At 36.7% G+C, this 13,150-nt stretch overlaps 2 protein-coding genes across 2 annotated transcripts in view; one reads left to right on the top strand and one right to left on the bottom strand.

Moving 5' to 3' along the window:
- The window catches only part of thsd7ba (thrombospondin, type I, domain containing 7Ba), a 227,248-nt gene that overhangs the window by 159,217 nt on the left and 54,881 nt on the right, over positions 1-13,150 (bottom strand). The window lies entirely within an intron of this gene.
- On the top strand, positions 424-5,820 carry LOC146651406 (uncharacterized). Its single transcript, XM_085385282.1, has 7 exons — positions 424-1,006; positions 1,316-1,537; positions 2,215-2,378; positions 3,242-3,419; positions 3,536-3,744; positions 4,294-4,504; positions 5,426-5,820. Exons 1-7 carry the CDS (start codon positions 970-972, stop codon positions 5,542-5,544), a joined length of 1,140 nt encoding a protein of 379 aa, XP_085241408.1. The 5' UTR covers positions 424-969; the 3' UTR covers positions 5,545-5,820.

Genomic DNA, 13,150 nt, shown 5'->3' with positions numbered 1-13,150 from the left:
GGTTGTCTTCTAAGTAAAAAACTACATTTTTTTTAATTATATTTATCATCTCACAATTACTTAAGTAGCACTTCAGATTACTTTCAATGCAGAAACATTATGAATATAGTCTAGATTCTCAAATACTTTGCATTTTCTTATCATAACTAACCTAAACAGAATTTATCAGTCATTTGGCAAACACAATAAATTATGTTGCATAACTTATCATTGAAAATAAATATCTATGTAAGTGTATGGAATTATTAGTTTGTTAACCTACTTAGTACACACAACACAAAAATATAAGCCAAGTTATGGGTGTCAAATTAGAACTGGAATGTTCCACTTAACCAAAGTATTAAAACCCAAACACTTTGTATCAAGTGCTACTATGGTAGCTGATAAGACATTAACGATATACATTCACTTACTTGTTGTGTGTTGTGCTGTCCGATGTCAGTCAAAGCTCTGTCGATTTTTCTAAAAAAATTAATAAATTCTTGTAGCTTTCATAACAATGACAGAAACTGACAACTGTATTAACTTATTGGCAAAGGTGCACATACCGTTTTTTCCATCTGGTCAAAGTACGTGAAGGAACGTTTTTCCGCATCCAGTCTATTTCACTTGTGTCAGATCTATAATGTTTTCTTTTCGGCATCACTGGCTCTTAAGTTACAAAACTCAGTTGGAATGTCAGTATAGTCTATAATCTGTGAAAAACATATTCTACCGCCAAATAGAGAAAATACTGACGTAGAGCATGAACTCAAAAATTTGTTTTCAGCTGTGAGTGCCATGATTGGTTAAGTGTACGGTCAAATATGAGGATACACCAATCAAAGGCAAAGTAGGGCGGGCCATGCTGCAGCGTACAGGTGGCCAGCTTTCACCGCGAGACCTCACACGGTCCTCATCAGGTAACGGCTTCCTTACGTAATTTAACAACAAGCGGGAAATCGGTCTAATAAAGTGTGTCTTGCAAAGATGGAGACTACGGAGACGAATAAAACTAATATCAGAGGTAAGTCGCCTAAATGTTTTCGAATTTGAATGACTTAGCTTAAGCTAATAGCTTGCTAAAAGTGGTTTGATGTTTTACGGGTCACATAGAAACAAGTGACCAACGTGGAAATGCTCTCTTCAGAGAATTATGCATGCGACATAGCACTTGGTGTCATTAAAATGGTTCAAACGGTAAAAGTATGCCTATAGAAACCATGTCAAATAGAATATTTTTTGATAAGAAAAAGCCTTTATTAGCATATAGCCTGTAGCATTCTAGCTAGGAAAAAGCAATTCTTTTTTTTCCTCCCCCCTTCATTTACTACAGAACACGAGGAGAGGAAGTTTGCAGTGGTGCAGTGGAGTGAAGGGGAGGACTATGGAAAGCTTAGTGAAGTAAAAACTGTTAACATACGGGGGTATGATGACTCCAAGATGGACCAGCATGGGAATCCCATTTCCACTTACTCGGCAGTTATTGAATGGCGCCATGGGAAGAAACAGCGAGGAGGGTGGCCACATTACAGGGGCACTGTTGTTTTTGTCTCTGGTAAGAAATTGTTAATGATTTGAAATGTAGAATGTCCTTCTCTACTTGAAAGTAGTTCTCTAAAGAAAAACTGAATTCACTCTTTAAAGTCATGTGCTTACTTCGTTTTTCCAGGGAGCTGAAGACTGTACTACATGTTTACTTAATATACATTAAGTATACATTACATAAAGTCGCAACAGTTTTGTATTTTATCACTCGTCTTTACTCTGCTCTAAGTAAAAGTTTACATATTAACACAGTAAATCTCCTAAATGTGGCTCCTACTCCTTTTAACCCTAACCCCTGACTAATGAGATGGTTGCTTTTAGATGTTGAATAGTTGTATATTTTATGTTTCACATGTATGGAAATTCTGTGAAATAGGAATTGTTTGTTTTTTTGCTAAATGCACTATGTGAATCACAACTCAACACAAAACTAGACACTGTTACTGCTGTCTTCTTCTTCTCTTTCTCTATCCCATATACAAATGTTCTCTTTTCTTTGTTAGCTCTCTCTTTCACACAGGTCGAAGAACCATTCCAGTGTTCAGTTGTGTTTTTAGTCAGGAGTAAAAAATAACATTCATTACTGCAATTACCTGAAAACATAGTCTGGTGATTTAAAAAAAAAACACCTGTGGAGTAATGAGGGGATTGTTGTAATGTCTTTTTGTTTCCTCCTTTGTGCTCTAGCTACTCGTTTTGAGGCAGCTCGGAAAATTAATGCACTGCTGAAGGAAAATGAACCAGAGGACCTGACCAAGAGGGTATCTGTCCATCCTGAAAACTATCAGGATGATTCTGATGACTCCGATCCAAATGAGACTCTGATTCTGTCGCAGCCATTGCAACTCAAGGTGACATTTCACTTGGAACCATTTTGTAGTATCCGTGTTTTACATGTTATCTAAACACTCCATCTTTAAATATTGGCTTCTAGGCTAGTGTCAGTCATTAGGAAACCATTATATACATGTTTTCATGTGGAAAATGAAACATTTTAGGTGATGGCTCCTTTAAAAAGTTGACACTATTGTATTGTACATCTACCATTGGATGGAGTCTATGCAGGCTACAGCCTTATGAAACGGGACAGTGTAGCCTGCAAGTAGCATTTCCTGGTTATGTCTGAACATCCTCACCATCTTTCTATTATGTTACACACCATTTCTGTCACCAAGCAATGACTGTAGTACTTCTCTTTCCCTAAAAAAATATATATATTTTACTGATTTTTACCTTTTTCAGATCAGATATAATTTTAAAACTGAAACGTATTTACATTTAAGAAAAGGAACTCCACCAGTGGTCCCCCTATTCTACTGCACACAAAGGTCATTTGTATACAATGATTGTCAGGATTTGTTAAAGGAAAAAATCACTTGTAGCCACCTAAATTGAATTATGGTAAACTTTTTTTTTTTTAACTGTATTCAAATGAGCCCAATCTTTGGAACAGGCCTAGTTACAGTTCTGTGATGTGCAGTACCAGTTAAAAGTTTGGACACACTTTCCCATTATATTTAATTGTAAAATTGTACAAACTTTTGACTGGTACTGTATGTGGCTAAGAAATCAGCTCTTTGAAGTATGCACCCTACACTTTGTGGCACAGCTATTGAATCTGTTGTCTTTACACTTTAGATTCATAACTTTTATGGCAGCTTTGACTATTTTATGTAAATTCCTCTTCTTTCTCGCTATCTTTTTTCATGTCCAGAAGTCAAAGGCTCCTTCAAAGAAAGACCCTGCACAGGAATTCCTTGCAATGTACAGTCATTCACCACCTTCAGTCGCTTATGGTGAAAAAAGTCCAAAAAAGACAGTAATTGGTCTAAAGCGGAAGATCCAAGACCTGAAACAAGAGAATGATAAACTGAAGGAGTTGCTTGTCCAAGGTATCACTTCCTATCACTAATTTAACAATTAAACAGCCAATATATTTGAAAAAGTCACTCTAGCCTATGTATAAACCATTCTGGTAATCATTTTTTTATTCATTTACTATATATAGATGTGCCAGAACTCATGAAGACGATGAAAAAGGTGATTAATTTGGCTGAACCTCTTAAGAGATCCAGTTTTGAGCTTCCCCAGATTTCTCCGCAGTCCACGCCCGGTTCATCATCAGATGGTTCGCTGCTGCCCCCTCCCAAATCTACTTCATCCTTCTCAACACCAGCATCTGTCATTCTATCAACAAAGGAATCCCAGTCATCAAAGGTAATGGAATTTTAAAGAATAAATAGATGAAGTGCATAAATTGGATCTACTGTCTTTCTACTTACAGTTGATCCAACCTTGAACACAATACCAATAAAAGTTTTGACGGACTTTCCTATTAGATTTAATGGGAAAATATGTCAAAACTTTTAAATTGGTACTCTACTTATTAGTATGATGGATCTAATTCAAGTGTTAAATTCATTGACTGTGTTTCTGCTGTGAAGTTTCCCTTCTTAACAAAGGAGTCTATGGGGATTGACTCTGTTTTAGAGCCAGCCCCTGGTGGAGCAGAGGCAAACTACAATTTTTCTACAAAAGCTTCACTTTTGCATGGGAATGCCTGTGCGAGTAACAAGTGATGCAGAAAAAAGTTTTGCAATCCAGTAGCTTAGCATCCGGACATTGCAGGTGAACGACGGCTCCGGGAATATACATAAATGTCACTGCCTTCAAAACTAGACGAGAAACAGAGTTTTAAGTCTGGAAAGGTATGTAGTTGTTCTTTACGTCTCTTATATTGATCAAAATGTCTTTTTGTTGGAACAGGTGGAGATTTATCCTGGGACTGGAGTCATGGTAGAGAAACTGGCCTGGGCCTATGCTACTAATGCAAATCCATCTACAACCTTTGTGAGGCATCTGCTCACAGCAGTCTTCCCTGTGGAAATATTGCTAGTGAGCAATCTTCGAGGGGGAAAACGAGGCAGAGGACATGCACGTTTACCGCTCGACAAAAATAAATTGGATGCCATCTACAGTAAGTTTTTAGCTTTTTATGGCATGTTTTCGCAGTTGTCCACACTTCTGGCATTTAAAGATAACAAAGGACCAATGAAAAACAAGGGCCACACATATGAAGAATATCTTCTTAACATTTATGCATATATTATTGTTGATGAAGAAAGGCCTCCACCAAATAGAGGATTCTAGTTGATCTTTTTTGAGTTATATCCAGATGAATGAATGGTCTTTTCATGACATACTATTGTAGGCCTTAGATTTCTCTGTAGGCCTTTCATTTCCTTTATGGTGCATTTTGTTTGTCCAACTACAAAGTAACAAATGATGGTAGATAAGTATTTTACATTCTGGATGTTCTTGCATTTGATGTATTTCAGTGACTGCGTTTACATGCAGCCGATAACCCATTCAAAACTGGAATGTTAGCAATAACCCGGTCACACATGGCTTTAAAATACCGGCAAAAATCCAAATATAAATCTTGGAGTTACCAAATATTTTTGTGAGAAAAGGGTCATGTAAAACCTCTATCGGCATATCGCCATCAGAATGAAAATGGATTTGTGTTTTGCACATGTTCTATTCCCGCGGAATCCTGGTCTTTTGAGTAGAGGAACTTTGTGTATGTGCCGTCTGGCTCTCTGTGACTCTCTCATCTCATGCATGTGAATGAGTTATTCCGAATGTTTCAGAACCCTGAATAGTGAGCCTAACTCGACCATAACCTGAATATTGGCTGTATGTAAATGTAGTCAATGTAGTGAACCGCTCCATGCATCGTCTGCAAATTTCAAAGCTGGCACCATTAGATATTAAGACTGATTAATGCAGGATCATTGCACTATTGTTTAAGATCATTGGGTTCTTTTACACTACTAATTCTGTTCTTGTCATCACCCCCCCCCCCCCCCCCCCCTGCATTTTTGTACATATATAGGTGCAACCCTTGAGAAGTGGCCTGGGACCCATCCTTCCAGCATTGGTACTACAATCAATGCCAAGATCACAGAACTCCGGGCCAGAAATAAAAATGTCTCTGTCACAGCATCCCCATAACTTGACTTTCGATGTCTCATTTGGCATGTTATTATAATGCCAATTCATGTTTTATCTATTAAAGATAGATTGTTTGTTTTGTTTTTTAAGTGGGCAGGTTTTTTGCCCTCCAAAGTTTTACTCATGTTAGCAGGTAAAAGTTCCACAAATTTGCAGCAAAAGGTATGCAGCTTAGCATGCTCTTTAAACAATAGAGCTTAGATTAGGTTAAATATTTCTGTGAAATATTAGTATGTGACTGTTATATCAGAATAATAAAAGTTAATTGAATTTAAAGATTGCCCAGTATTCATGTTTTTTGTTTTTGTTTTCTTCAGTATTACAATACATTGACTGCCGACCTGTCAAAGAAAGTTATGTTGGCTTACGAGTTTGTCTTTGCATTGCTAGTTTTTAACTGATGTTGGTCAAGCAGGGGCAAATGATACTGTTGTCTTTTTCATATGTGATAGATTTTTTTTTTTCTAGTAATGTTAATTTGTATAAAATTAATAATTAAGTTTATAGGTTTTTTATGAGATGAGATTTAAGAATTCTTAGAAGAAAAATGTAAAAAAAAGAATAGTTTACCATAAAAATGTATTGCCGGAACATAAAGTGAAAACATATGTAATCTAACATATTCTTAGAATATATGTATAAAAAGCATTTAAAAAAAAAAGAGATTATTGCCCTGCAAACTACATTTACTTTACATATAAAAAAAAAATTTATCTAACAGATTTTGTTCATATATGTAAAGCATATGTCTTTATGACAATTATGTACTAAAAACTATGCAAATATTATATGGAACATCTATGGAATACATACTTTGACATGTACTTTCCTTATATAACTCATACTTAGTTTTAACATGATCCTTATGTGATCCACTTTATTATCATGTATGAAAGTAACCCGAAAGTGGCCACTTTCAGGAGTAAATCATACAAGCCTTATATGATTCACTATATATGGAGCAAACTAAAGCTGATGCAAATCTTTTCTAAGTTTTTTATATTTCTTTAATATATGGGTTTTATACGTTTTTTATATTTCTTTTCCGTATGGGTCATACCGCTGCCCTGAATTTCCTGAAAATTAATATATGTTTAGAATGTGAGACCAGTGATGTCGCCTGGATTTAATTTTTTCTCATTTATGAAAAAGCCCTCTTTCACCTCATAAGTACAACACAAAATTGAAAACTGTCTACAATGTGATTAAGAAGTCACTCGTACAAAAAAGAAAAATCCGGCAGAGAATGAAAGCCAAGAATTAACAGAATTAATTAAATTGGGTTGTTGTGACCATTGAGTCCAATAGGTTGATCCAGCTCTCCCACTGCTCTCAACAACAAAGAATTATTCAGCTGCTCTTCCCAGGACAGGACAATTGAGAATGAACAAAATGATAACGCTGAATGAAAACAAATTACATGCAGCAGAAAAGTAAGTGGAAAATCATTTAAAAGTTGTGGCTTTTATAATGTTCCATATATTTCTAGAAAACCCTAATATTAGTTTCTTGACTGTTGACACTTAAGAGTCTGAAACTTGTGAGATCATTGATTTTTAAAGAAATTAGCAGAGACATTATGACTGAAATGAACTGAACTGAATTGAGGAAGGATTTTGGTCCTAGTTCATTCACTTCTACCATTTCGTTTTACATTTTACAGGAAGATTGGAAGTTGTATTCCTTCCCAAACACGCATTACATCACAGTAGTTTTATTTATCTCGTGAATCGTTCTTCAGAAGATTTTGGATGCGTTTAATTGTAGGAATCTTCAGGGAAATTATTTTACATTATTGATGTGAAAAAGAGAAACGGAAATGTAAACAGAAGTAGAAACAGAAACAGTGGGTGTAGAAAGTCACAGGTGGGACTCTCAATCACTCAAGAGTAACTCACCTCAGTGTAGAAAGTATGAAAAGAATAAAAAAATTTAAACAACTGCATAAAGCACAATTATTAAAAACAAGATACAGATAAAAGAAAAAATAAGCCTTGCATTTAAGAGTATAACAATGGTTTGTAGTGTCTCAGACTTTCTTCTTTTTACTACTTCTTTTTACTATTTTCTGTTTTTGTATTATTATTAATAATAATATAATTACATTATTTTATGATATACATGCTTGTGTGTACAATCTACATGATGTGCTCTATATAGATACTGCGAGTAAAGTTTTTAGAAGCTGAATCCACATCTTATAGCTGTAAGCATGATTTTCCATTTTCTGTTTAACGTGACATGTTCCACAATTAAAACTGTGTCATTTTCATTGGCTACTATTGCTGGCAGTATAGCCAGTCTACAAACCCCTGGCTCTCAGCCTGCCTTCACACTTTTCCACTCTCCTCTTGTTTACCTTCTGTTTTTACTTGTCTTTTTCAGCACAGCAGTTGATCAAAGGGTAAAATAAAACAAGCGGCCCTGATAGACAGCACTCTGCAATCAGAAAATGACTCATATGGGAGTGTTTCTCAGGTAAGAATGAAATCCATTTGGTTTTACCTCGCTGTCTCTCTAGTGCGTTCCCCACCGGGTCAAATACACAGTAAACAGACGGGGCTATTTTAACAGGTCTCAGTAGAGGCTGCTTTTTAAACACAAAGAACATTTTTAGCAGTTTCTTTTTTTTCCGTCTTGCTATGCGTAATGCATTACAAAGGAGTTCCCCTCCTTTATAATACAGAAAGGATCATTTTTGTGGAGTGAAACCTCCAGCTCAGGAAACAAATACCGCATCATTAATTATCAAACAGTTGAGGATACAGTGATAGAAATAAGTGTAACTTGCCAGGGAAATGGGAAATCTTATCAGTTGGTAACCTATTTACTTCTAGCTCTGTCTGCAGTAGGGGGTATAAACAATTGTGCTGACAAAGATACAGCACTCTAGTATGGAGAGCAGCTTGTCAAGGAAAATGCACTATGAGGAAGACGAACACAAAAGGTTTTTTTTTTAAGCATTTAGGTTTTTGCTCCCCTGCTATATTCTGCTTCTCTCTGTATTCATCCTGCCTCAGTCTGGTTGAGACTTTCAAGCTATTTTTTTGCAGAGCAAAGAGTTCATCTCATTAAAGCTAGTGTAATTACAACAGGCGTGTCATGTTTTGTTAAAGCAAATGGCCTTCTATTTTTTTAAAATCTGGAATTACAATGAAGCTTCCTCACTAGAGAGCATTTATAGAGCATATTAAGAAACCCAACAAAAAAAATGAGGAACAGAATGATAGAGTAATAATACTCTGTGACACCGAGGCTTAATTCATTTTGCAGTGTGCAACCAAGGATATCAGATGCTTTGTCCCATCATTCCATGCAGTGACAAATTACTTTTATGGTCTCTTTTTGTGCCTAACCTTTACACAGACATGCATAAAACACAAAGTACAAGGTCACTAACATCAGCCGCAAAACTCAATACTTCCAACTTCCAGTAAGACATCAAAGAGAAGGGCTTGCTCCTGCCTGACTCCCCTCACTGCTGATTTACTGAAATCTTTGCACTTGAGCCAGTTTGCAGCAGCAGAACAGGAGAACATCCTGTCAGCAGGTTTACTTCATTTGCATTCAAGAATCTGAAGATGTTGACTAACCAAATTTCACTATTGTGACTTAATGCTTCTGGGGTATAGCTGCATTCTCAAATTTCATTCTAAATGACTAATTAAGCTCTGCTTTTATTTCAGTCACAAGTATCAGCAAAAATAACTCCTTGGGCGGCACAGAAGTGCAGTAGTTAGTAATTTCACCTAACAGCAAGAAAGTTTAGTGAGGTTGACTCGTCTGGTCTTTCTGTGTGCATGTTCTCCCAGTTTCTGCATGTTTTTTTCTGGGTACAATGGCTTTCCCCTACTGTTTAAAGACATTTGTGTTAGATTAACTGGTAATTCAAAAGGAAAAAAAGTCCTTAAAGTGTATACGATGAAAGGCTGTATACATGCTTTGGAAAGTGGATGCTGTACTAAAAATGTCTTAAAATGCATTTCAGAAAGTACATTTCATCAAGCTATCAAGTGGCATTACACAATTAATGGACTGCAGGCAGGTCAGTTCAGCACTTGGACTATTAAGCCATGAGTAAAAGATCTAGGGAACACTGCCGGGGAAAGGGCCCCATGGACTAAGGCTAGGCCCTAGTCCATGGGGCCCGTCCGGGCACAGCCCAAAGAAGGGACATGGGCCCACCCTACTGTAGGCCAACCATCTGCAGGAGTTACCATAGCGGCCGCTGGGCGGTGGCCAGGGTCGGAGATCCTAGTGGACCGATTCCTGGCTCTTTAAACTAGCAGCTGGGGCTTGGAATGTCACTTCTCTGGTTGGGAAGGAGCGTGAGCTAGTGCATGAGGACCCAACTATTTTGAGACTTGTTGGTCCCATCAAATATACTGATTACTGTGTTTCTAAGAAGCTAATTGCATTCCAATTGTATCTGCATTCTACACAGCATCCCAGCTTTTTCTAGTTGTGTTTGTATGATGTGTGATTTATGTGAAATTTGTATAACACCCTGCTAAAAAAGAACCAATGAATGACTGAGCTGGAAAATATGTTGTGTAATCCATATGTGATGTTCCAGAGATGCAAGAGCACAGCTGAAAATCCTGAAAGCGGTGCTCTGCATTGTTGCATTACTGTAGTAGAGATGTATCTTATGTAATCTATTACTTCTTAGTTCATTTTATTGGTCATCATACTATTTCTAAAGCATTCATTTGCATGGCATATGATCTCACAGACACTCATTTCAGCTCTCTGGAAATTGAACTGTATTTTGTGCATGCCTGTTATAATGGTTTAAATGGAATCTGGCTAACTGATTACAATCAGTCAAATTTGAATATATGATTATATTCTATGAATGATTCAATGATTATATAGAGTTATATAGAGACAAAAATGAAGCAAAGTTTCAACAGCCCTCACACTGCCTTCATTTATATGGGAGTCGTGTCTTAAGGAAGTTTGCACACATGGGGCTTCATCTGACAAAAATCAGAAGACCAAGACATGCCTTTTATGTATTTCAATATCAGTATTAATTGAAGCCGCAAGAGCTATTCAGTAATGACCTTCCAAATTTGATTCCCATCTTTTCTACAGTGACACTCCAGGCTGGATATATCCAGTAGCCACAGGAGCTCTTTATAATTTCTTCTGTCTCCTGTTACAAACTAGTTATGGCTGTGTGTCACTGCCAATTCCTCCTTCAATCCTCTTATGGAAAATTTAAACTGGGGAAGATTTGTTCAGAATTGGAACATTTTGTATAAGAGTGATCTGAAAGGCCTTCGCTTCGTTTGAAAGAGACTTCAGAGAGGAGAGCTGCTCTGAAAGCTAACTGTTCTGTGAGAATATTCTCATAGGATTAAGGATCTGACTGCTTGGATTGTACTGCCTTGTAGCTCTCATGAGACTAGCCACCGGCTTTTATGATAACCTCAGTCTGTTCCATTCCAGTCAAAAGGAAGGACGCAAGTTCAAATGAGATCTCACATCAACAATCAACATACAAAACTGATTTTGTCAAGGTTGTTTGATAGCTTAAATAATACAGCTTGCCATTAATAAATATCAGTTTTTTATGGTGATCTAATTGAAATACTTCAAGGAAATAATTTGTTTCCTATCAACTTTGTTCTTGGCGTTTTCTGTCAAAGACACACCCAAGGCAATGTTTAAAATACAATGAGTGGTTTAACAAAAAAAAAATAAGAAGAAGAAGAAAAAAATGGGTGTATTCAGATCAATAGTCAATGCTACATTTTATTCCCCTTTGTCCTAATCAGGCTGACTTTGTGTACTAGGCTTACACAACCCAAGGGACATGTGTGAAAGCAGAAAAAAAGAAATTCAATTTTTAATGGAATAACACACTGCACATACTTGTAGCAATTTGCTGAATTGTTCCGGCAACCTGCATAATTAATAGCACACAAATAAAATACGAGAAATACTTTGAAAGTTTAAGAGTTTTTATCAAAGGCAAACAGAGAAAAACACTCAGATTATGTACCTTCCACAGGAAATTAAGTTCATGCATAAATTATATTTTCCCTCCATTCCTCAATGTCATAAGAGCTATTCGTGCTGGTCTATTTTGTTGTCACTTCCATTTCCCCCATGCTGTAAATATCTCCTCATTGTCAGTTTCAGTGTCTGGCTAATGATGGGTTTGTCTCTGTTCTCCAAGGCCATCAGACCACAGTCCATGTTTTTTGTATTCATTATTGTCTGCCACACTACCTTTTAGTACGTCTAATGAGCATTCCTCTTTCACTTCTCCTGGTTTTGCTCACTCTGCTCCACCTCTGTCAGTATCTCTGGGGGTGCTAACATTGTCTTTATCTAGGACTGTGCTGCATGACTTTGCCTCTCATCAGGGTTGAGAAGATTTAGCTTATTTCCTGCATTTTCTCACTGAAATAGTTTTATAAGAGGAAATTGATTTACCACAACCCATAGTTCAGGCCTGTTTCTGTGTTGCATTTGTTTTTGCCCCCCACCCCACATCTCTGTCTAGTTTTCTTTGAAGTTCTCCTAAAATCTGCTTTGTTAGGTTTAGGCTCTAAAAGGTTGTTGGCTAGGCTTTGAAAGGTAAAGGCGTTTACTAAATTAGGCAATTTAATTGCTGTTTGGTTAAGATAAAGAAAAAGATCTTTTCATACCAATGTTACTTTTTGGGGGAACATGACAAATTGGTAGTGACAGCTGCATCTAACTAATGCCATAACTAGGCACATCACGCACCACCACCAAAGGACATTTTGCGCATAACAGACACTTCTGACAACACAATATTTAAACACAAACGCCCTATTTTTATTCTTCTGCAAAATTGTATGGATGGAATTTTAAGTTCGAGAGGGACCCATTTAATAACAGTGTGATCTTGTTGTGCAGCAAAACAAAACAAAAAATAACCGCTGTGGCTTGCCGCTAAAGAAGAGTAATCTAAAACTTAAAATAAAATAGTTTGTTAAATCACTGCATTGTCACAGAGCTGTGCAGCACCAGCCGCTTTCTTCCCTGTGTGAATCACAGCTTATTTACTTTTAAAGCTCTTCATTTGCGGCAGAAGAAATCCCACTGTGACAAGGATCCACAGCTGTTGTCAAACTGCTGACAACGCCAGAGCCCGCAGGACAAATCACCTGGCAGTGGTGTTTGTTATGATTGCATTAAAATAAATGAGTTCTGTGAGCGTATTTTCTAAAAACATATTAAACTTTTAGGAAACCTGCCATCTCTGACACATTTGTATCTTCCCTTTAGATTGTTTAGAACAAACAAAATGAGAGTAAATAATGAATATCTGTATGTAATCCATAAACAAAAGCACAAAATCCTATCCCTGCTGGATCTGAGAAATAACTGTGGATTTGTAAACAGACTGTGCTTAGTCTCTATATCACAACACTCTACAGATACCATATTACTTAAAATGAAAACACGTAATAATTATTTTTAAACAACTTGATGAGTCAAAAGAAACCATTGATTCACACATATTTACTGCTATGACACAAACTAATGCATTATACATCGAGCGAGGAGGAAGCCATTAAATAACAGAGTGTGGACAAGTAGCTTTGTTAAATCCTGTTAA

The sequence above is a fragment of the Rhamphochromis longiceps genome, linkage group LG16, assembly GCF_057381845.1.
Source record: "Rhamphochromis longiceps isolate RC_006_pf linkage group LG16, R_longiceps_female_GT1.1, whole genome shotgun sequence".
Lineage (NCBI taxonomy): Eukaryota > Metazoa > Chordata > Actinopteri > Cichliformes > Cichlidae > Rhamphochromis > Rhamphochromis longiceps.
The sequence above is the reverse complement of the archived record's forward strand: the minus strand, read 5'-3'. Positions and strand labels throughout refer to the sequence as shown.

Excerpts from the sequence above, each read along its gene's own strand:
- LOC146651406 (XM_085385282.1), top strand. The coding sequence starts at position 970 with ATGGAGACTACGGAGACGAATAAAACTAATATCAGAG. Across the intron at positions 1,007-1,315 it reads GAATAAAACTAATATCAGAG|AACACGAGGAGAGGAAGTTT; the intron begins GTAAGTCGCCTA and ends CATTTACTACAG. Across the intron at positions 4,505-5,425 it reads TAAATTGGATGCCATCTACA|GTGCAACCCTTGAGAAGTGG; the intron begins GTAAGTTTTTAG and ends GTACATATATAG.